This window comes from Durio zibethinus, chromosome 9 (assembly GCF_047325235.1).
Source record: "Durio zibethinus cultivar Kanyao isolate XHJ-2024 chromosome 9, ASM4732523v1, whole genome shotgun sequence".
In the NCBI taxonomy this organism is placed as follows: Eukaryota; Viridiplantae; Streptophyta; class Magnoliopsida; order Malvales; family Malvaceae; genus Durio; species Durio zibethinus.
In genome coordinates this window covers 6193735-6219202 of record NC_143170.1, presented here as the reverse complement: position 1 = coordinate 6219202, position 25468 = coordinate 6193735, and the positions used below count along the sequence as shown (strand labels likewise).

The window sequence follows — 25468 nt, the reverse complement described above, 5'->3', positions numbered from 1 at the left end:
ATAAATGATCCAGTTCACAATAGCTAACTGGACATTTTTTACCAATTGAAAACTATTACTCCAATGCAATTAAGGAGCTCAACCACACTACACCATTGGACATCCCAATACAATGGAATGGTACAATTGCACCAAATAAGTAAAAAATCTCCTTACATTAGTAAATCCTAATAAAGCCTAATTATCCAAGAAGCAATGAAGTATTGGCGCAAAAAGTATAGAGGGTAAACCGACTAAAGAAATTACGAAATCTGAGGTACGTAGATTTCTATGACCATGGCATATAGGGACGAGGGACAACAAAATTTTACAACCAAACCCCAAATGTAGAAAGCCCACGAAACCGGGAACTAATTCTCTTTTCATTGTTTATTTGCTCCTCTTTTTGACTCAATATTTTTTTTATCATTACTTGATAGGCTTTCTCATGAACTGGGTCCGCAATGGAGAACTTTTGGTCATATGGTGTGAGCCATAGGTTCCTTTCGGCAGTGTGATGAGAGTCCAGCCCTGGAGTTCAGTCATGGCGCTGTGGGAAAGACTCCCATCATGCTGCCGAAGGGAATTATAGTGACTACAAGTCGTATCCTATATTCCATCTCTGGTAAAAAAAAAGAAAAAAAAAAAAACCTTCATGATGGACAAGGCACAAATCAAGGCCAAAAATGTTTCAAAGTGTTTTACTTCTCACGAATCATATATAATCATAGACTAGAAAAAGGAAAAGATGTGGTGACATGTTGACTTCTCCTTCCTGCCTTTGGGTGCCCCCCTCGTCCCGATTTCTCTCTATCTGTCAAAACAAACAGGGATTAAAAAGAGGAAGAGGGGATAAACTAATAAAGAAGGTAAAAAAATGGTTGATAATGAGGATGAATTGCATACCGATTGTGATATTTTTGCTTTTCTTGTGACAACTTAAAGGTCTTCCTGCCAAACCCATAAAGCCCCCCACCCCTTCTTCCCCCCTGTCCATCTTTTTCATTCTCTCTCTCTCTCTCTATCACCATCTTCTGATTTCAATTTTCACCAGCTGCCAAACCCACGATATCAACAAGATTTGTGTAGTTGCATGATCCATGATAAACAACAGTCATATCAGTTATCTTCTCTAGCTCCATTAAGGCATATAAAAGCTATATTTTCATTTTTTTATTTAATTTATATTTGATATATTGTCAATATATAAATATTATATATTACAAATAAATTAAATGATATAATCTTATTAATAAAAAAATAACTCTTAAAATAAATATACAAAAAAATTAATATTTATTTAAAAATTTATTCATTAATGAAATGATATAATTTATTTTATTTTACTAATGAAATAATATTATCTGATTTACTGACAATATTATATTACTTAGTATCAATCATAAACTTTTAAACTTTTAATCTAAACCCAAACTGAAAGTAGAGCAAGAGAATTTACTCAAAAGAGTATAGGCTTACCCATATAATGATATAATGTGTCCAAAAATCTGTTCCACTATTAGTTAGAGAAATGGTAGTCCACTTTTAAATTTCATTTTAAAGTTAATGTGAATCATAAGTGCTGTTTGTATATTGGAGAACATAGCACTACCCTAATGTGAATTACAAACATTGTAGAAAGTTATAGAAGCGAACTAATCGATGAGTAATGAGAAATTGTATCTCCAATTTATAATGTCTTTCAATGTCCCCATCCTCAACCACTTGCATATCAAGTCTTCATATATATCATGTTTGGAAATAAATTATTTGTTGTAAAAATTGAAGTTGGAAACATTTTATAAAATAATTAAAGCTTTATTAGATTATTACATATATAGAAATTAAGGTAAGGTCAAACAATTGGAAATTTTTTTTTTTTCTAAAATAAATGATAGAAGAATAGAAAACACTAAATCATTTGAATCAATATTCTTGAAAATATGTAAATCAAAATTTAAAAACTGTTGTCAATCTTTCTACATATATAACCTTCCTAGAATTAATTAAAAAAAAAAAAGGAAGAATTCATGCCTTCATACCCTAAACTAAGATTTTTGGACGTCTCCTTCCATAAAGAAGAAAATACTCTTGGACCTTTTTCTCTCCACATGGCTAGGTGAGGGAAACAATAAATGGGTTTGCACTAGAAAAATAATATTAGGATGAGAAAAAAATCAAAAAAATTCAAAAAAAAAAATAATAATTGATTTAAAATTATAGTATTTAGTTTAAGTTGATTTTGTTTTTATTTGGTTCAGATTAAATTTAAATATTAAATATTTATTAAGTTTGGATCGAGATACAAAAATGGAAAAAATTGAATTATATATTTTTATTATTTTTTATATTTTTTAAAATTTTTATAAAATAAAAATAATTATTTTATATCTAAATCTATTTAAATATATTAAAAATCATATTAAAATAATATAAAAAAATTAAATTTAAAAAAATTGATTAACTAAACTGATAAAATTTGAATCGGATCAAATCATATAAAAATTCGATCTAGATTCAAATTAAAATTTATAATTTTATAAATTTATATATATTAAAAAATTCAAACGATCCAATTCGAACTATTATCACTCTAATTAATAGTGGGTGTGATCCCTTATATTATTGAAAATATGTAAATCAAAATTAAAAAACTTTACCAATCTCTCTCTCTCTCTCTATATATATATATATATATATATATATATATATATATATATATAACCTTCCTAGAATTAGTTAAAAAAATAGGAAGAATTCATGCCTTCATTCCCTAAACTAAGATATTTGGACATCTATTTGAAAAGACTTTTGGACCCTTTTCTCACCGTATGGTGAGAAAAAAATTTTAAAAAAATTTAAAATTAATTTAAAATTATATTATTCAATATAGATTGGTTTTATTCTTATTTAGTTCAAATTAAATTTGAATATTAAATAAATATTAATTTTGAATTGAATTTTGGATTGAGCTATGAAAATTAAAAAAAAATCAAATCAAATTATATATTTTTTAAGTTTTTATAAAATAAAAATAATTATTTTATACCTAAATCTACTTAAATATATTAAAAATCATATTAAAATAATATATAAAAAATTAAATTTAAAAAAACCGATTAACTAAACTGATAAAATTTAAATAAGATCAAATCATATAAAAATTCGATCTAGATTCAAACTAAAATTTAAAATTTTATAATTTTATATATTATTAAAAAATTTAAACTGAATCTAATCTAATTCGAACTATTATCACTCTAATTAATAGTGGGTGTGATCCTTTATATTATTGAAAATATGTAAATCAAAATTAAAAAACTTTACCAATCATTTTCTCTCTCTCTCTCTCTCTCTATATATATATATATATATATATATATATATATATATAACCTTCCTAGAATTAATTAAAAAAATAGGAAGAATTCATGCCTTCATTCCCTAAACTAAGATATTTGGACATCTATTTGAAAAGACTTTTGGACCCTTTTCTCATGGCATGGTGAGAAAAAATTTTAAAAAAATTTAAAATTAATTTAAAATTATATTATTCAGTATAGATTGGTTTTATTCTTATTTAGTTCAAATTAAATTCGAATATTAAATAAATATTAAATTTGAATTGAATTTTGCATTGAGCTATGAAAATAAAAAAAATCAAATCAAATTATATATTTTTATTAGTTTTTATATATTTTTTAAGTTTTTATAAAATAAAAATAATTATTTTATACCTAAATCTACTTAAATATATTAAAAATCATATTAAAATAATATATAAAAAATTAAATTAAAAAAATTATTTAACTAAATCATTAAATTTTGATTCAGATTGGATCAGATTTAATCATATGAAAATTCAATTCAAATTCAAATGAAATTTTAAAAATTTATAATTTTATATTTATTAAAAAATCAAATCATATCTAATTTAAATTATTATCACTCTAATTAATAGAGGGTGTGATTCCTTATCTCATTATCACTATATATAATTGCAAGTCTCCTATGAAGCAAAACACCCCCTCTGATATTGCATGTTTATTAATTATTCTCATAAAAAGTTCCCTTCCCCTCTTTCATTCTGTCCTGATAATACAAATCATGTTTAATAGTCAAGGATTGAACCGTGACTCTATAAGTAAGAGTTATTAATTTTTATTGAGACTTTTTTTATTAAAGACAAAACTTTGAAGGTAGGTTTTTGATCTTAAAACAAACAATATCTTATATCAAATGTAAACAATTCTTACATTAGTTTCATCAATAATAATATCATCTAACCAATAAGTTAATGGTTCAATTGATTAAGATTCGTTCTCGTCGATAAAAAAATCTTGGGTTTAAATCTTGTCGGTGATCATTTGTTAGGATCATTTTGAATATACGACCTGCAGCTATTTCTCTTAAGCTGTCAAATACGGTACATTTTATCTTAATCTAAGAGACTAAACAGTTTATTTATCTCTATATTTTTTTTACAAAAAAAAAAATATCATCTAAGAAAACCATATCAACTTAATTTTGACGAAAACACAATCTACACTCTTAATGAAATTAATGTTGAAGAAAAACTAATCTCACTTGTACGAGTGTATTATAACTTTATAAACAAAGATCATTTTTCTTCTATAGAGACGCTTTTTTTAAAAAAAAAAACAGATAATAATATCAGTAACGAACGTAATCCAACAAATTTTTACCTTCGGATATGCCTTGTTCTTGCTTCCAAAGCATATATTATTTTCTTGTTCTTATGTTATTCCCATGTCTTTTTTTTTTTTTTTTTTAAAGAAAATAGAAAGCTACCTTTAAGTAACTGTGGATAGCCAATATTATTTTATTGGAGGTTGGATTCTTTTTAACGCGGTTTTGTTATTCGTCATTTGTAAATTTTTTATTAAAAAAATACATTTTTTTATTTTATTATTTTATTTAAATAAATATTTACAATTTTATTGTTCTCAAATATATATTTTTTAATTTGTATGTAAATAAGTTTACCTGTAATTTGTATTTAATAAGTTTTTAATATAAATTAATTTTATATTTTAGATAAATATTTATTTGAATACAAATAAAAGAATAAAATTTGAAAAATTATTTGAAAAATAAAATATTTCATGACCCTATTTAGTATTTTATGATATTTCTTTCCACACTATTCGTCATCCTTTACTATTGTAAATGATCAAAATTCAAGATTATCATGGTTAATCTCTTTTATGATCATTCCTTTTTGGGCCTTAGTTTCTATTTCCAGTTTGCTAAACTTAAAGCCATAATTTATTGCATTTATAATTTAATTGTTTATCTTTATTCAAAAAAAAAAAATGGTTTATCTCTTTTATAATCATTACTTTTACTCTTACCCTTCCCAAAAATGTGCTATGTTTTTAGGAAAATTTAATGGTGATTGGATTTGACCTTTTCTTTTTGGAAATTATATTCATCATCCAATAATTAACATCAAATAGTTTTTTGAAATGTTAATCGGTGTGTGGTGGCATATATTTAAGAAAAGATATATAATTAATACTTTTTTTTTGTCAAGACCTTTGTTTAATTGATAAAGAAGAGATCTTATAATCTTGAAGTTTTATATTTAAATTTTATTATGTGTGAATTTAATTGTTTAGCTAAGTTCTAATTTATTATAGAATATAATAATTGATTATATAGTCTATTATATAATATAACATTTAATTATGAATGTAATTTAAAAAAATATATATATCATCAAGTCAAAATATATATATTTTTCTAATGTACTAAAAACAATATATTAAATGCAAAAATATATTTTTAAAATAATATTTTAATTATCCTTAAACAATCTTTATAAGCACTCCTTAATTGAATTCATAAGTTTTTTTTTAAAATCAATAAATGATGAAATTTCAAATATATTTGCTAAAAAAAGCAAATCATGTTGAGAAAAAGTTGCAAATCATTTGTCATTTGATCGAATTAGAGGCTTACATATCATGCATATGCAAAAAAATAAAAAACATTATTTGTAATATTTGATAATTTGCTTTTTTAATAATATAATCAGAGATATACTTTAGATTTTATCTATATCTGATTTCTTTTGGAATCATTGTAAAAGAATATATATTTAAAATTGAATCCTAATAAATAAAAAAATAAAGCTTTTCTATTTACCAAACAAACTATCCATACGATTTTATATTTGATAATTATCATAACAAATTTAGGTAAAATAAAAACACATTCTAATTTCATATTTGTCATCATTAGGGCCTTATATAAAAAAAGAGTTTTCTATCAACACTTTTAACATAGTTGGTAGGAAAGTAGACATTGACTTTCGCTCAATAACTTGCCAATGGAAACGGGTCACGTGCTCTGCCACATAGGTGGGATGACGCAAGTGCCATTCTATGCTGGAAAAACAAGTGTCAAGTTTTATTGCCCCAAATTTGGGAAAAAAAAAAGCTTTATTTCCCTCAAAGATTCCATATTAGCGATTTAGTAATGTGAAAATGGCGCACACCTGATCATTACCCTCTTAGAAAAATGATCAACGTAAACGGCGGGGGAGAAAAACAAAAACCTTTCAATACTTTTCACTCACACGGCACCTCCGAATCAGCCACCATTGAAAATGCAAAGATTTCCGGCACAAACTGAACAAAGAAAAGCATCTTGTTAAGAAATAAAAGACCCAACCAAAATTTAACGGTGCAAGATCGCTCCTCATTAACATAGTATTCGGTAAGAGAAAAAAGAGAAAGGAAAGATATGATGTAAAAGAAAATTTATTTTTATTTTTACTTTTTTATTTGATTAAAAGAAAAGAAAATAAGTTGTTTTTATATTTCTTTTTTTAATTCAATTTTTTTAAATATCAAAAAGTTCATTCAAATTAAATTCATAATTTTATTTATAATTTTATTCTTTTTTATTTTTCATCTTTTATATTAAATATAATCTTATTTCTTTTATTTGTTTTACCAAACATAATGTAAAAGAAAGTTATAAAAGGTCAGCAACAAAGGAACAGTTTTTTCCCTCAGAGAAGGGGCCCACCAAATAAAAAGAAACGTGCCACGTGGCTCTGATCGTAGGGTCATGAATTGCCTATGGCCAGGGGAGGTGGACCAGTCTTTCCATGAGGATGCGTGCAGCATGCCAAACAAATGCTTTTGCATTGAATTCCCATTTTCCTATCTCGGGTCGTGACTGTTTTAGTGGATTCTAAGGATGGATAAGGATTTTTGTGGTAGGGTGGACCCCGCACCTCTCGAAAATTCTCAATTTTACACTCGCCGCCAAGAGAGTGGCTCTCTACCACGTTAGCAAATAGCAAGGATGCAGAAAGCAACTATAGCAGCTCCAGCCTCCAAATTTGCCAAAATCACGCTCCTTACAATCGCGTGAATTGCATACAACATATCTCCCAATTTGATATAATATATTAATATCCTTTGCTTTTCTCTCTATTTTATTTTATTGAATTATTAAAATAAACTCATTAATGTATTTACAGCAATCCAAACTTTATTAGTAATTATATTTGTTTATTGAGATATTTTACATTATTTAATTTAAATTTTATTATATTTAATTTTTAGTGGACACACGATATTGATATTGAATCAAATATTATGTTTTCTCGATTAGGATAGAACGTACGGTACCCAAAAAAATATAAAGCCCAAAATGTTTTGAATTTAGACAAAGGAAAAAAAAAAAGACACGGAGATGTTTATTCTATTTATATTTAATAAAAAATATATTTTTTTATTTGACGATAAGAATAAATATTACATTTTTAGTATCAAGATGATTATAATTTTAAAATTTTATTAGATACAGAAATAAAAATAAGTAATATAACATACGTCTCATATTTATATCTTGTATATATATTTATATATTTAGTAAATAATTTTTTTATTAAATAGTATAAATTATTACTTTAGGTTAATTAGAATTAATATGTTTTTATTGAAAAATATATATTGATTTATATATTTATAAAAATAAACTAAATATACAAAATAAATATAAAAAACTAAAGAATAAAAAAATAAATTTTTATTTTTTTAAAAAATTACTAATACAAAAATTATTCATATCTATTAAATATTCATGAAAATAAAAATAAAAATAAATTTAAAATATTTATTAAATATAAATAAGAGAACGGATATAATATAAAATTAAAAAATAAAAATAAAAAATGTTTTACCTTCACTATATATTACCCGTTCACGTTCATAGCTATTCACTTAAAATTTTTCCTTTAATTGGTGGTATCAAATATAAATTCAACATTTACCAAACTGTTTTAATTACAACGAGTTAATTACAATGAAAAAGTTGAATAGAAATATCTTTACATTAATAAGACTTTGCGTGTATGTAATGTATTCACAAATTAAAAAAGAAAAAAAGAAAAATTATTTGATATTAATGCAATCTGTCTTTTGTATTTACTTTTTTTTTTTTTTCTCATTCCATCCACCAAACGCAGAAATAATTCAACCACAAAGCACATGTTTGGAAGCTCTTAAAAAATGGAATGTAGTCCAGTTGTAAAACATGCAAAGACCATATTTACAAAATATGAATTTGGAGTGACTTATACACACGCCCATGAAGAGAGCGTGATGATTCGCCAAACCTTTCACTGAAGGAACATACAGCACCCAATTAGATTTCGAGTAAATGGCCCAAAAAGAAGAATAGATGTCGAATACAAAGAGAACAACGCAGAGCGTGTAGGATACTTTGGAAGCATAGGTAGCACTAGCGTCGTCTTTCACAGTTTCTTTTGACATTTTTACAAAGTCAAAGAAAAAGCAAAAGTGGGCAGATTAAAACCCATGTACCAAAAAAAAAAAATCCACTCTGCTCTCATTTCATTTTGAGTGTTTTTTTCGACGTTCATGTATATTAAAAAATTAATTTGTATATATTTAATATTATAAATTTAAACTTTTTTATAACGTTAATGCATCATATTTTTCATTATAAAAAATAGAAAATGAAATTTAAATATAAAAAAGAATAGAAAATATTTAAAATAAAAATATTTTTCTGACAATAAAATGAGAAGGAGTGAAATTTTTTTTCTTGCCTTTTCTGCGAAATGGAATACACGTCTTTGTTTTTTTTTTCTTTCTCACATGTATAAATAATTAACCATTCCCAAGTCAGTGCACCACCATTTCCTCTCTTCTTACTCTGTCTAAAAGTCTTGTGCTTTTTTTTTTCTCTAATATTTTTCTTTCTTTCACATCTAAAAGAAAGTCAGCGCCATCCTTTTTGCCTTGTCTGCCTGTGTTTTCTTTCTGCCCAATTTGCTTAAGAAAACGCTGAGTTAAGATCGAGCGTTTGAAAGTTTCTAAGTTGATTGGCTACCCAAAATGGCTGAGGACTGGGATCTTTATGCAGTGGTGAGAAGTTGTACGTCTGCAGCCGCCAATACCACCGCCACAGCAAGCAATAATTCCCCGTGCAATAATTTTACGAATGGGAATAGTAACCCTTTCCCTTTGGCTTGCTTGGCTTCGTTGACGTTTGAGGAAGAAGATGACCCGTTTTCATTTCCTAATCTTTCACAGCGGAGGAAAAGTGGCTCTTTGCAAGATTCTTACAAGCCCTTTTTGCTTTACGCCGACCCCACCACCATCAGCACTAATCAAGGTATTGATCCCAGCTCTTCAAGTTCTGTACCTGGAGGATCTAGCGGCCAACATCATCAGCATCAAAGGTTACAGCAGCAGCAGGAACAGCCCACCACCACCACTTGCAGCATCGGGATTAGCTCCCCGTTGACTCCCACCTGCACTCCCAATTTTGCTTTTGGCCAATCTGGAAACCAGCAACAACCACATCATGTTCAGGAACAACCACAAACGCAGCAGCAGCTGCAACAACGAGTTCAACCGCAGGAAGTTCAAAGGCCTGCTACTGTCCTTCCTTTACGGAACATGCAATCTCAGGCTCCAAGATCAAGAAAGAGGTAAGCGGCCGGGTCTTGTTTGTTTGTGTTCATTTTATGTTTCAAAAAGATTGAAGCTTTGCTGCACTTCCTTAGCTAAAAATCCTCCATTTTTCTCGTTTTTCCAGGAAGAACCAGCAGAAGAGAACCCTATGCCATGTAACAGCAGATAATTTGTCATCAGATCCGTGGGCATGGCGTAAATACGGACAGAAGCCCATAAAAGGCTCCCCCTATCCAAGGTTAATTAACTTCTGTACCCTTAGATGTTTCTTTCTTCTCGTTTTTTTCTTTTTTAACCAAAATCCTAATATTACCAACCACAGCCTAAAGATGAATTTTGGTTTCTTCAGAAACTACTACAGGTGCAGCAGCTCAAAGGGGTGCTCAGCCAGAAAACAAGTGGAGCGTAGCAATTTGGATTCCAACATCTTTATTGTTACCTACTCGGGCGACCACACGCACCCAAAGCCCACTCACCGGAACTCTCTCGCTGGCAGTACTCGAAACAAGCTATCAACCATTCAAAAGGCTGCAAGCAAAAATTCTGCCCCGGAAACCTTGCCCAGCACTACTGCTTCTTGCTCCACTCCTCGCTCCACCACTAGCCTCTCTCCCATCTCTCCCACAACCACACTTTCAGCGCCTGAAGACTTCACCGCCCCCTTACACAACGCGGGTGATAATGGAGGTGAAGAAGAAAGCGTTGAAATGACTCCTGAAGTGGCTCCAGATGGAGAAAGCGATGAAGATGATGTTCTGATCCCCAACGTGCATGTAGATGAAGATCTCTTCAAGGGATTGGAAGAACTCGTTGGTGGTTCTGCTGGTGCTGCCAGTACCAGTAATGGATTAGGACGCAGCCCGGCCTTCAGCAATAATTTCTCTTATTGGCGTACTGGTTACTCCTCTGCCGCCGGAGCCACCGCTGGTGGTGGCTGCTAGACTGATTTTCATCTTTATAGTTGTTAAGTGTTTTTCTTTGAATACAACGAGTATAAAAATTTTTTGCTTTGAGTACAGAGAAATTAAGAATACTCGGAGTTCATTTAACTTTTCCTTTTATGTATCATCTATCTCTCCAACAAGATAAATACAGAAGATAAAACATATTTTTCCACATTCAATTTCGTGCATATAAATTAATTATAACATAATAATAAACATTCTAAATATGCAGTTTCATTTTAAGGACAAAAGCTATTATCATCCATGTGATGTTCTATTCTAACTCTCTGCTACAATGTTGAAGATATATACTGGCACTTCTGTAATCTTTATGATTATCAACCATAGATGAATCCAGTTTGATTCTATGTTTCAACGATCACCATATCTGATTCTGGACCTGATGATATAGGCACAATCTGAAAATCTAATGTCCCTTTATATAGGTTGTAATATGCATGATCGAGCTAGCTTTGATCCAGTAAACATTGGAAAAGAACCTTGTTATTGCCTGCTTTTTGGTTAATTGCAATAAAATAATTATCAGTAATCATCATAATTATTAACTGTAAAAGCTAATTTTTTTTAGGAATCCATTCATTCTGTTTGATAGAACAATATATATATATATATATATATATATATATATATATATATCTCCCTTTCAAGATGATAATTCCCCTGAATAACTCCCCAATATAAGGAATGATTTTGGTTACGCAAGTCATTTAAATTTAGAGGACTTCATATTTTAATGTCAATGTAGTCATACTTTATCATTATACATAATTAAGCGTTTTTCCTTGATAAAATTAACAAATCATAAAAATTTTATGTTGTTGATTATTCAATATTATATTTTTTGTAAAACATTTTTTGTAAAACATTTTTTGTGAGATAAATCGTAAGATCAAAAGGATTAGATAGGATAATATCTCATAAAATTATAAATTATAACAGATAAATTAATCTGAAACACTAAATAAATGCATATTCGGATCCTAAAATTGTAGTGGCCTGAAGATTGAATCTCCGCATTGATTATTCAATATTGTAAACTGTTTAAACAAATCACACTGAACAAGAAATACAGTTAGCAGCCTCCTTGACTAAATATTATAGTAGCAAGAAAATCTCTCTTTATCATCCAAATGAGATTAGCTCCTGTCCATGATATTAAAATTGGCATTTCGGGACAGTCTAGTGGTTAAATGACAGTTGTCGGAACCGCGACAGAGAGGGCTTCACTTCACTTCATAGTTTCAGACCGTGAAGCCATGCCTGGTTGGGTTGCCTTTTTCACGAGACATAAAGGCACGATCCCTTTCCTTTAGGTTTACACGGTAAGAATTGGTCAAACATATTTTATTTACATACTATATTAATATTTTTAATTAAAGAAAATGAAGTAATAGTTTAATTTAATAGTCAAATAAAGTAGTAGTATCTGAGTAACTGCGTGGAGTTAACGAGTATTAGTGGTTTATCATTATAGAAATTATTAAATATTATGACAACAGAATTTTTAAATTCTATGAGTAAATATATGACAATTTTTTTAACTTCACTTATAAAGTTTTAAAAAATTACATCAAATAGTTTCTTTTATAATTATTAAATTTTAAGCTTCCTAAAAATTGTAAATCATGGTAATTAATGGGTTAAGGTAGCTCAAGATTCTAATCTAATGATGTAAAAGAGAGGGATGCAAGTGGTTAGCCCAATATTGTAAAGAGAAAACAATTAGGTTTTGACTTTTGATTGGATTTCTTTTTTATATAAAAAAGAGTATAAATCATGTTCAAATAGCCGAATGCCAAATGCATGAATAAATAGCAAATTTTCAAAATTATTATGCTTCAAAGTTTTTTTTTTTTTAACACCAAATATGTTGTTTGGCACAAAAGAAAGGTAGTATATATGAACTTTTTTATTTTGATATTTATAGTATAAACAAACTTAATAATTAAAAAGGTAAAAAAAATACAAATAATGACATTAATGATACATTAATGTTTTTTGTTAAGTACAAAAGAAATTATAATTTATAAATAAAAAACCATGCCTATTAAAATTAAATTTTAAATTTATAAAATGTCACTTTTTAATATAAATCAACTTAATTAACTCTGAAGTTTATACATATGTATTTTTATCTTATGACTTTTCAAGGATTTGCACACTTCAATTCAATTCAAAGCCAGTTAAATTGAGTTGCCAACTCATTAGCCCAAAATTAAGTTATCTTTTGATGCGAAAAGACTTTTTTATTTAAAAATTATATTCGAATTTTAATTTTTGATTAAATATATAATTTATTAAATCAAATACTTAAGTATATAATGAGTAAGATCAATTTACATCACTATAAAAATTTTTTAATTCTGCATTTTTTTTATTATTAATTTTAATAGATTTGAAGGATGACAAAAATAAATAAATAAATTATTTAATCTCATCTCTTAAACTTATTAAAATTAATAATTAAAAAAAATATAAAATTAAAAATTTTTATATTAATATATATATATATATATATATATATATAGAGAGAGAGAGAGAGAGAGAGAGAGAGAGAGAGAGAGAGAGAGAGAGAGAGAGAGAGATTTTGGTGGTAATCAGTGTGAAAGATGTTTTTAAAGCTACTTTTCCTTGTTTTCTCGTCTCAAGAGAGGGAAAATATATAAGCTGTTTCTTATAAATATTTGAGCCTATGAATTTCGGCTTTATTATGGGCTAGTCTTGTGTTTCGGCCCAAAAGCCCTTCTAGCGCGGGAGTCAGGGACTCTACAAATCAGGAGCCCGAAAAACAGCTTGACGGCAGCGACGTCGGCTAATCCATCATAAGAAATCCTAAATCGAGACCCCTTTGTTAGCCCACATGACAAACAGTCGGCCCAGATTCATTCTTATAAACTCGCCGCACGAGATTCAACTATGTTTTAGTTCCGAGTTCAGTTCTTCATCTCATCAGAAGACAGACACATTCGAAAAGTAAATAGAACGTCTGAGAGAAGAGTAGTGATTCAGTGCTCCGCAGAATTGGACAGAAATATAAAAATGTTCTTGCGGATGATCTCGCGGCCGTTGATGGCGAAGCTGAAAGAGACGACGGGGATCGTCGGATTAGACGTGGTCCCCAACGCTAGGGAAGTCCTGATTGGTCTCTACAACAAGACCCTGAAAGAGATCCAGGCCGTTCCCGAGGACGAGGGCTACCGTAAGGCTGTGGAGAGCTTCACACGCCACCGTCTGAAGGTCTGCCAAGAGGAGGAAGACTGGGAAATGATCGAGAAGCGCCTCGGATGCGGCCAGGTCGAGGAGCTCATCGAAGAAGCGCGTGACGAGCTCACTCTTATCGGGAAAATGATCGGTTCGTACTAATTTATTTCATTTTTATCTTTTATTTAAAAGCTTTTTTTTTTTTTGAGGAATATGTCGTTTTAGGTTTTATAATGCGAAAACTTAGGTGCTGTAGAAGCTCAAGGTTTATCAATGTGTCAGCAATTGGGTCAGATTTGTTCTTTGGCTTAATGGTTGGTTAGGTGTTTCTTCAAGCAAATCTGGGTCAATTAAAGCTGGTTTGTTGCATTGCTTGACCAATGCTGCCTACGAGAAATCAGAAATCCTTTTAGTAAGAAAATTTAACAATTAATTGCTTGAACATAATTTAACAATGGGAATGTGAATGTGGATGAACTTGATGGAGTGAAAGTACTGTAGAGATGACTACCAAGGTGGGAGGCAAAACTCAAAAAGGTGTTGCCGGGTTAAGGAAGGAGATATATTAACACATACAATATCTAAAGCGACCCCTATACATCTTTTTGATGGCTTTAACATATGTAAATTAGTTAATATTATTCATTTTTATAAATGCAGTGAATTGCATGTTCACAAATCACCTCAATCCGCAAAACTTGCATTTTTTTTTTTTGAAAAAAAAATAGGAATCGTTAATTCGTTAGTGTTACTCTGATGTGATGACACGTTCTTCTTCTGGTTGCTTTGCTTGCCCTTCTGTTTTGAATGTCTGGTGGTTGTTTTGCTCATCCCCTTCATAGAGTTACTTTCTGGTACTCGTAATATTTCGTAATTTGTCTTGGTGTTGTTTTTAGTCACAGCAGTCAAGGATTCTGGTCTACTCTATTTCAGGGTGGTTTTTGTTTTTACTTTTTGGTATAGATTGGTTCCAAACTTTTTTACTGGTCTGGGATTAGTTGCCACTTTCATGGTTCTTTGATGTTCTTTGAGCTTTTCTTTGATGTCCAGTAAAGTTTCCCTCTGATGGTAGCTTATATTAAAAGTAAATTGCCAGAAAATTATGATATTTTACATTCTCTTAGTAATGATATGCATTCTATATCTTATTGCATCGCAGAGTGGGATCCTTGGGGTGTTCCCGATGACTATGAATGTGAGGTTATCGAAAATGATGCTCCAATTCCCAAGCATGTTCCTCAACACCGACCTGGTCCTCTCCCTGAGGAGTTCTACAAGACGCTAGAAGCTGTTTCTAAAAAGGATGAGCCTAAAGTCACCTCTGGGGACCCACTGATAAAGGAGTAGCATGCTACAGGACTTGGCTGGAGGCCCTTAGGGTTTCAGAGTCGAGTTTGCATTTTTCTTCTCATTCTCTTGTTTATGTTTGTCAATCTTGTATTGCTCCTGTTTCGTTGATCGAATAGAGGTTTAACCTAAGACAGAGGCCGGAACCATTCAGTTGCAAATAATATTGATATGCTAGGGGTCAAAAAATTTTTGTTGTCCTCTCAGCTCTGTTTCCTCCAATCCTCTGACGTTTACATAAATATTTTTTTTTTCATCTTGATACCGATAAACGGTAATGGCATGATTGCCATGATCTATATGAAGTAGCATTTGGTATAATTTTTGAAATCATTACAGTGATTTAATTATTATGGTGATAAGATCGTTAAGATGATTGTGATATTAAATTATTATGTTTGACATAATATTATAAATTATTAGTTCATTGAAATTATTGTATTTGGTATTATATTAAAAAATAAAATATATTTCATAAGATATTCAAAATAATCCTATATAAAAGCAAAATATTTAATAATTATTGAATTAATAATTTATAACATAGCTAAAATGATATTTTATAAAAGAAATTGTAAATTATAAATCAATGTAGATAAAAATAACTTTTTTAAAAAATTATTAAATAAATAAATTATTTAATATTTTTATTATATAAATTTATAACCTAAATTTTTTATAGAATAAGTGATAAAAAAATTGATTTTTTAAATTTTTAGTAGTCAACTTTAGTGTTAACTATATATTTTTTGTAAGGTAAATTAGTCAAAAATTAATATTGAAAATAATTTTTTTATGATGATAAAACTTTTTTATTTTTGAGGTTGAGAATCATCACTTCTTAAATCAATGGTTTTATTACTCTAATGATTTGATATTACTTCTATAATCTGAGATCACTAAAATTTTTAAATTATTATCAAATAAAATGATGTAACTACTAAATATAAATCCCCATGTTTCTTAAAAAGATTATCTCAAATCAAACACTCTACGTTACTAGATAATTTTGATGGAAAGGTGAAAGGAAAAGACAATTTACATAAAAGTTTTTGCTGATTAATATTTCTCATTTCAAAGTTTAGCTGAACTTATTATCAGTCTCTGATTACCAACCAGGTATAGGACAGTGACAGAAATAGGTGTAAAAGCTCTGCACTGAATTTGCAAGAATTTTGTTTAAAACCATGAACACAAAACAACTCGAGACCTTTGCCCATTAGACCAGGCAGAAACCAGGATAAAGTGCTTCATTCTTCAAAACTGGCAGCCTCTACATGAGCACTCTCCCTCTTTAAAGGAATGTAAACGATTACCGTCTCTTACAATTATTTCCTTATCAACCAGATGAGTAACAAATTTTAAAAAGTTATGGCAGTCTCTGCAAATACTATTATTCTTGGTAACATGTGTTGGTGTCCTAGAAGACCAAATGCAACTGCTAACTCGCCCTCAAACGATTCTATTAGCTCATAAATTTCATTTATTTGTGGATGTGATCTTCGTCCTGCAACAAAGAGATCGATTTTGTTCCTGATCTAAACCTAGCCGTGGCTAGGATTCTTCCTCGACCTTTTTTCTCTCTTCACCATTCGAGTCTTCTCACCTAACTAATGTCTACTAGAGTCCTCGAGGTTGCTGGCAGCATATAGATTATAGAATGCTAGAGGATCTGATGGGTCAAGTTCAAGGCCTCGTCTTGCCATATCAGTACAGTAGTATATCAAGATTCTTGAGTCAAGACTGGAGAGCGAGCCCCCCTTTATGGTCTTTTGAGCCAAAAACGCCCAAGTGCTACATATGTTGGGTCAAAATTAGTTAGGTATTTCCAAAGGGTATGTTTATCAGGTTATAATAATGGACATTTTTATCTCATTGTGGGGCTGTGGGGGCTAGGGACGCTCCAATCTACTGAAGAGGGTTTCGGCCTTTTAGGTGTGGGATAGTTGGGCTCCCCACCAGTTTGTATTGGGTTTGAGAAGACTTCCAAGGGTTGTAGGGCGGCAATATATTGTGCCATTGAGCTCTTATTTAACCATTATTTTGCTCCAATAGAACTAAGCAATTTTTGGTAATTAGTACTTTAAATAGTGCATTTTTTTAATCCAAAAACGGTTAAATTTTACAACTATTTTTTTTTTACTATGGAGCTTAATTATTAGATTAGTAATTTTTGATGCCACAATTTAACATTGAAATATTTTGAAGATTCGTTATGGTATATAAATTGAAATTTAAATATAAATTTGTGAAGTATATTTTATAAAAAAAAAATTATGAAATCTTAGGATCTAATCAGACAATATTTAATAGGTTAAGTGTAGGTATCTTCAAATAGTATCAGATCAATTATCAATTAAATATGAGTTAAATATTACATCATAAAAGATATTTTTAAAATTTTAAGATAGTTAAATGTTACATAGTGAGAGTCATATCTAAAATCTCAATATTTTATATGATTATGATTTTGTGGTTCTATATACGATTTTATGGTGTTATATGTATTTTGTGCGGGACATGATGAGTATATCACGTTTTAAAGAAAAATTTATGATACTTCAATCCTATATCGAAAATATTTTAAGAATTTACTATGATATATAAGTTAATATTTAAACATAAACTTATAAGATTTTTTTAGTAAAATAAAATCAAGAGACTTTCGTCAAAATAAATAATATCTCAAAAGTTATGTGCAAACTTCTTCACAAGTTTTCTATTATTACTTCTTTTCGTCATTTCTAGAAAAAAAATTAATAAAACAAAAAAACATTTAAGTTTTTAAAAATAAATACGAGTTAGCCTATTATGCCATTTATTATTATTTATTTTTAAGAATTTGTCTACTTTTTGTTTTATTTGCGAACGAGGTGTTACCATATAGTTGATTAATAACAAATATTATTTATATGCTATTAGTGCATTAAATACCAACTATTTTATTTTGTAACACTTAATAACGATTAATTCTTTTTTTTTTTTAATTTTATTGTAGTATAATCGCATTATTATCTTTTTCATGTTACCATTAATATTAATTTTCTCAAATGAATTGGCAAAAGATGTGTATAAAGTTTGGTTTGTTTAGTGGAAATTAATTTTTAAAAAATATTTTTTTAAAAATATTTACATTAAACAAAAGTAAAGATTTTTTGTTAATTGGATAAGTAAATGAAAAATATTTTATGTTGTTTAATTTTTTTTGAAAAATCTAATTTTTTAAATAATATTGATATAATTATTAAAATATTGAGAATTATTTAGGATTAAAATATATTGAAATAATTTATTATTAAAATATTAATATTAAAAAATATATTTTTAATAATATTATTTAATATTAAAGTATTATATTAATAAAAAACATTTAAAACAAAATTATTATTATTATTATTTATATTAATATTAATATTTTAAAATATTTATAATAGCTTTAAAATATTATTTTTATTAATATAATAATATTAAAATATTAATATTTATTATTAGAATATTAAAAATATTCATACTATTAAAATAGTTATATTTTATTTATTATTAAATCATAACAAAATATTATTTATTTATATTTACTATTAAAATGATAATATAAATATGTTAATAAATAAAATATAAAATAATATATTTTAAATTAAAAAATAGGAAATTATAAAATATTAATTTTATGAAAGAATATTATTATATTACTTAATGTTTGTTATTAAAATAATAAAAATATTATTTAATATATTATTATTTATTAAGAAAATAACAATATAATATTATTTATTATTGAAATATTAAAAATATTTATTTTTAATAATATACCAAATAGAAATATCTAAAATAAAAAAAATTATTTAATTTTTAATTATAAAAGTATTTTTATTAATATAATAATATTTCTCGTCAGATCAAATAAACTTAAACTTAAAATAGTTCAAGGTCTTTTTAAAGTAGAGTTATAAAAATATTTTAAAAATTGAGATATTAGAAGATTTTTAATATTAATATTTTAATTTTAAAATAAAATTAAATAACAAATATTTTTATTAATATAATAATATTTTGAAATAAATCAAATTAAGTTTGAGTTAAAAAAATTATATTTTAAATTTTGATTTGGATAAAATTATATTCAGACCTAATTTTCGTTGTTCAATAAATTATTTTCTACTGATAAATCAATTTTTTTTTGTGAAATAAATATAAAAAAATACAAATTATCTTTCAAAAGTTTTTGTTTTTTTCGCGAAACAAATGAAGGGTAAGCCAATTATTGGGCACTAGGAAAACCAGCAACTACGAGTTCACGTGTGACTTAAAAAAGAAGAACCCGTGAAGAATACACTGATTCCAAGCGAAAGAAAGCAAACAAAACGTCCCAGCATTTCACCACCCGACAAGACCCTATTTATATCGAGGACGACACCTGGATTCTTCTTTACTTTCAGGCCTCAGCATCACAAATAGACAGAGACCCGTGACACATTCTTTAGCAGAGATGAGAATGGGTCAAGCCAACTTTTTTTTTTTGTATTCTTGCCAACTCATCGACCACATCTCGCCTCGTCATGCTCCTGTTAAAAAACTTGGAGCCCCCCAGGCCACCTTGTTCTGAATGGCAGTAGTGGCTGATAAATTTGAGGGTTGTGTTGACAGAGTTTTGATCGGGTTTAGGACAATGACATATTGTTTCAATACCATGCAAATGGCAGTATTCATAAAGAATTTTCTTGCTACGGTTTAAAATTCATATATCACTGTGAAGTTGATAATTATGCGACCAGATCTTTCTGATTGGTCCCCAATCAAGAAGAATAGACATGTTATAGCCTGGAACATGTAAAGGAAAGTCAATTTTGGGGAGTGAAAAGTAATCCGGACAAATTACATGAAACGATGTCACGATGCCAGCCATATCTTGTAAAAAGAAAAAAATTGTGAGCTTTCTAGCGCATACGAGGACGTGTTTTAGGCCATTTGAAACTTCCTTGCATCCTTTGTGGCCTAAAGAAAACTTAAAAGAAGAAGAAAATGGAAAAGAAAAGATAATGTGGTGGCAAATTCTAAGTATTTGCCCTGTTAACATGAAGAATCAAACCTGATTATTGGCATAATTTAGTTGGAGTTCCAAGCAGCCATTACAAGGACTATGATTTGTGAATAGCGGAAAGAAGAATGGGACATAAAGCAGAAAATAAGGCGTAAAATTAAAAAAAAAAAAATCAAACGTGGCAGTTGACACATAATTTCTGCAAATCTTCATTTCTTCGATCTTGACACCCTTCTGATCAAAACCAGCAAACAAAGCACACGATAGAACACAAAGAACCCAAGCAACATGTAGATGTTTGTCCATCTCTGCATCTCATGGAGTCCTTTCTTTTCTAATACATCACCTCCTGTTAGCATGCAAGTCTTGGTTTCATTGTACCACAGAAAACACCTTGACACAAGGCAAGAATACTCATTGATAAGCAGCGCATCAAGTGCGTACTTGTACATTGAGAAGAAATGCATGAAAAGCCAGTACTTGGGCAAGCTATCCTTGGATATGAAGTAACCAGAGAAGAGGAAAAAAGCACCAAGAAGTACTGTAACAAGTGAAGTTCCGGCTATATAATTTGGTGCAAGAGAGCTCAAGAAGAGGACAAATGAATTTGCCATTAGAACTACGATCCAAATGACCAAAACGAAGAAAGCAAAAGCTTGCCATGAAGCACATAGACCCACTAAGAAGTAGACAGAAGTTGAATATATGATCGCAATGACAAGCAAATATGGCAAGAAGACAAGGGTATTAGCTATGAGATAAGATGACAGTCTATAAACCCCACTTGAAGTTTCCTTCAGCAGAATTGGCCTTTCATCAAGGAAGACTGGAAGCGTTTCAGTCGTAGAGGAAAGAAGGAAGGTGAGAGTGAATGCAAAGAGACCAAACCTTTTCTCTATAGCTTCCATGTCATAACCAATCTTAATATAGATTGTTCCTAAAACAAGGCCCACAATAAGAGCTTCCAATGTATTGGTTAAAAGAAGCTGCCTTGTTCTGTAAATAATCTTCCAAAACCTGTTAAACAAAGAGCAGATTTCATGTAATCTTGAGCTTCTATACCTGATATCACTTGCTTCATTATTGTTAGGAGTTGTTGAGTCTTCTGGTGACGGAAGGAGTGGTGGCGGTGTAATTGGCTTGCTCTCATGCAGCCGGTTCAGTATTTCCATGGCATACTCGAGGGCATTGAGCTGAGGAGGGACAGTAAACCCACTGGAGTGTAAGAATTTTTGAAGTGAACAAAGTGTACCATGGTGCACAACTGTCCCTTTTGATAGCAAGAGGACTCTATCAATGGTGGAAAGAATCTTGAAGCTTGGTTGATGTATGGATAAAACAACAGTGCGGTGACGTGCAGCAGCTATTGATTTGAGGATCTGCATTACATTGAAAGCTGAAGTACTATCAAGGCCCGAAGTGGGTTCATCAAGCAGCAACACAGCAGGGTCATGGAGGAGACTTAGACCTATTGAAACACGCCTGCGCTCACCACCTGATAGCCCATGAGCGAGCTTGGTGTTAGCCAAATGCGTTAGCCTTAGCTCTGATAGAAGAGATGAAACAATGGTGTCAATTTCTGATGTTTCAGGGACAAGAAGTCGAGCAGCAAAAGCAAAAGTTTCAGCTACAGTAAGCAATGGCAAGCATGCGTCATGTTGAGGAACATATGCAGAGAGCTTGCGAAATGAAGAAGGGTTGATCGGAGTGGAATTTAGTAGAAGAGTTCCATTTGTTGGTGATGTTCGAGCTGCTAGAATGTCAAGGAGAGTGGACTTTCCTGCTCCGCTTGGGCCAACAATGGCAAGGATTTGTGAGGGGTTGGCCGTGAAGGAGACATCCCGGAGGATGTAAATTGGGGGCTTTGAAGTGCAAGGCTTGAAAAGGAAATAGTTCGTAATGGAAGTAGTAGTGGTGGTCAATTTGGTATAAGAGACCGAGGATGCTGTTAGCTTATATGTTTTGAGCGGTGGTGATGGTGGCGGCTGGGATGGGGATGGGAAGGCTGATTGGTATTCCATGGAGGAGGGGAAAGGATTGGTTGGAAGGAGAGAATTTGGGAAATAGAGAATGGGGTGTGGAGAGATGGAATATTGATGGTAGTTTCCATTAAGTTGAGTATAATGTTGACAGAGGATAAGAAGAATGAGAATTAAAAAGTTTGATGGGGTACCCTTGGAAGTTTTATTTAATAGAGTTTTATAAAAATAACTAGTGCCTTTTTATATAAACTTAAGGACTAAATGCATGTGTTAGCTCATAAGGTTAAGTGGCATATTCTAGAGTGGAACTATCAACTGGAAGCATATTCGAATTACGTTGTAATATTTATGAAGATTAGAATTGCTAGGTTCATCATAGCTAAGAAAGAAATTTATCAATAATCAAGCATTTAAAAAAAAACCCACAAAAAAATATAATTTCCGCCTGCTTTTATATTTATCTTTACAAGGATAATTTGGTATATAGTTTTGTTACAAGAAATTTAGTTTTATTGAACTCGTGGATATTATTATCATACTCAATAAATTTAAAATTTAAATATTAATACTTATAATCTTTTTTATTTTTAAACTGCGATTTAAAAAAAAAATTAAGAAGACTACAAATTCTTAATTAGGCCATATGTTTGAGTCCATTATATGGTTGGTGGGGTACCATTCACTTCTTTAAAATAAAAACAACAGTAACTTAAAGAAAAAGAATAGGCATGCAGCCAAGATTCTCATTCATTCGAGGCAGTTAAAGAGCTTAAAGCCTTTTTGCCTCGCTCTTTGGCCAGTGATTCAAAAGAGGAAAGGAAGGAAATTAGGGCAAAGGCATGAAGACAAAGAAGGTTTGAGATAGTAGTACCATTTCAGGAATAGAGAAGATGATATTAGTTGGCAATTTGGCATTGTTGAAGGAAGGGAAACTAAGTCATGTGAACAAAATTTTATAATTACTACTACTATTATTTAGTATTAGATGACAAAATATGTGCCAGTTTTGGAATAGATGGGAGTTGGCCGGTGCGGGTGGGTGGGGGGTGAATTTTGCAGTTGAGAAGAAAAAGGCAGGTAATCAAGTATCAGCCCAGCTACAGCTACTAATTAATCACGAGAACACAGTTTCTGTCTCTCTTTTCTCTAGAGTCTTAAGTGGGTTGAGCCAGCACTTGACGAGGAATGTTGCGTTAAATTACTAGCTATTTGCCAATCCGTGACTTCTCCATTGGCATATGTACACAATTTCGACAGTGGCAACATTATCCGAGAGCGGTCGCTGACAGTTGTTGAGAAATTTTAAACACCTGAGATGAAATTGTAATCTAAAAAAAAAAGAATAAATAAATAATTGCATTTATTTTGTGCAAATTAGTTGGATTTGGACCCTAATCTCGCTAGGCCCTGAAGCCGGATCACACTAGAGTGAGTCTGAGCCTGATAGTGTTGAGGACCTACGCCCTAGTGAGTCATCGTCCCAAAAGGCCCAGGTACAGGCCGAAAAAGCCTTTTTCTCAGCTTACTGTCATTCTTGAAAAAAAAAAACAAGACAAATGTTCAGAGAGCGGGTTTAGGGGTAGAAGATGCTATGTGGATGTTGATAATAGAATTGATGAGAATGGTCTTAACGTGAGGGAGATAGTTATTGATTCTAAATTGATTGCAACTGTTAATATGGAGTTAAATCTTCAGGCTGGTATTGAAAATGTTGTACTCATGAAGCGATGTTCTTTGTCTAAAAAATCAGAAATTCATAAAATAATATTTTTGGAGGAGATTGAGAGGAAGCTCTTGACAAGTTATTTTAAAAGAATAATAGCATTTGTAATTCTTAAATCTTGGTTTAAATTTTAATTTTATTTTTAAAATTTTTTTAATTGGATCCTAATTATTTAAAATTATTTTATTTTGATTTTTTCATTTATTAAATCATCTAAATTGATGATAAATATCAGTTAGCATCAGATGATGACGTTAGCTAATATCTTATGTGACAAAAGAGAGATATGAAAAAAATCACTAAAAGTTTAAAGATCAAAGATAACATAATTTCAAAATTTTATATATTTTATAAAATATTAATTTTAAAATTATATTTTATTGTAATATAATTTATTAGTTAGTTTTTTTGTTTTTAATAGAAAAAAGATTTTCAAAAATTAAATTTAAGTTAAAATTTTTAATTTTAGAAAATTCAATATCATTTTTAAAAAATATTTACTATTAAAAATATTTTTCTACTCATGAATTATAATAAAAATATTATTTTCTATCAAAGATTTGTTTTTTAAAAAATATTAAATATCTTTTATTTTTCCTTTTTTTTTTATATATTTTATAAAATAAATTTTATAAAAAAGGAAAAATAATTAAGGAAAAATTGATTTTTATATATCTCAAATATATTTTATAAAATATTATAATTTAATATTTTTATTTTTTATTATGACATGATTTATCAATAAAATAATAATTTAATAGAAAAAATATTTTTAAAAAAATTAAAATTAAGTTAAAAATTTCAAAATAATTTTAAAAAGTTCCTCTTCATTTTAAAAATTAAGTAAAAAATTCTATGTTTGTTTAAAAAATTTTATGTAAAAATTTTTATATCATTTTAAAAAATATATTTATTAATCTATTCAAAAATTTATTTTCTATCAAAAAATCAAATCTGAAACTTTTTTTTTTAAAACTTTATATTCATATAAAATAAAATATATAATTTAAAATATTTTTTGTTTTTTAAATGTATTTGAAAAAGGAAAAAAAAGATCTTTAATATTTTTAAAAATAATTTTTTGATAGAAAATAATATTTTTATTATGATTTTTGAGTAAACTAATATTTTTAATAAAAATATTTTTTATTTTAAAAATGATATTGAATTTTTTAAAAAAGAAATTTGAAAATTTTAACCTAATTTTCATTTTTGAAAATATAATTTCTACTAAAAAAAACTAATAA

At 29.1% G+C, this 25468-nt stretch overlaps 3 protein-coding genes across 3 annotated transcripts; 2 read left to right on the top strand and 1 right to left on the bottom strand.

Annotated features, from left to right (window-relative positions):
• Nucleotides 1-9177: 9177 nt before the first annotated feature.
• LOC111316348 (uncharacterized) lies at nucleotides 9178-11081 on the top strand. The gene is made up of 3 exons (XM_022918333.2): nucleotides 9178-9982; nucleotides 10090-10203; nucleotides 10315-11081. Exons 1-3 carry the CDS (start codon nucleotides 9384-9386, stop codon nucleotides 10904-10906), a joined length of 1305 nt encoding a protein of 434 aa, XP_022774068.2. The 5' UTR covers nucleotides 9178-9383; the 3' UTR covers nucleotides 10907-11081.
• Nucleotides 11082-13844: 2763 nt separating this feature from the next.
• LOC111316337 (putative NADH dehydrogenase [ubiquinone] 1 alpha subcomplex subunit 5, mitochondrial) lies at nucleotides 13845-15799 on the top strand. Its single transcript, XM_022918327.2, has 2 exons — nucleotides 13845-14282; nucleotides 15291-15799. The coding sequence occupies exons 1-2, from the start codon at nucleotides 13970-13972 to the stop codon at nucleotides 15476-15478; spliced, it is 501 nt and encodes a 166-aa protein (XP_022774062.1). The 5' UTR covers nucleotides 13845-13969; the 3' UTR covers nucleotides 15479-15799.
• A 4752-nt stretch (nucleotides 15800-20551) lies between these two features.
• On the bottom strand, nucleotides 20552-22738 carry LOC111316326 (ABC transporter G family member 8-like). The gene has a single exon (XM_022918319.2). The coding sequence runs from the start codon at nucleotides 22535-22537 to the stop codon at nucleotides 20726-20728; it is 1812 nt and encodes a 603-aa protein (XP_022774054.1). The 5' UTR covers nucleotides 22538-22738; the 3' UTR covers nucleotides 20552-20725.
• Between the last annotated feature and the right edge of the window lie 2730 nt (nucleotides 22739-25468).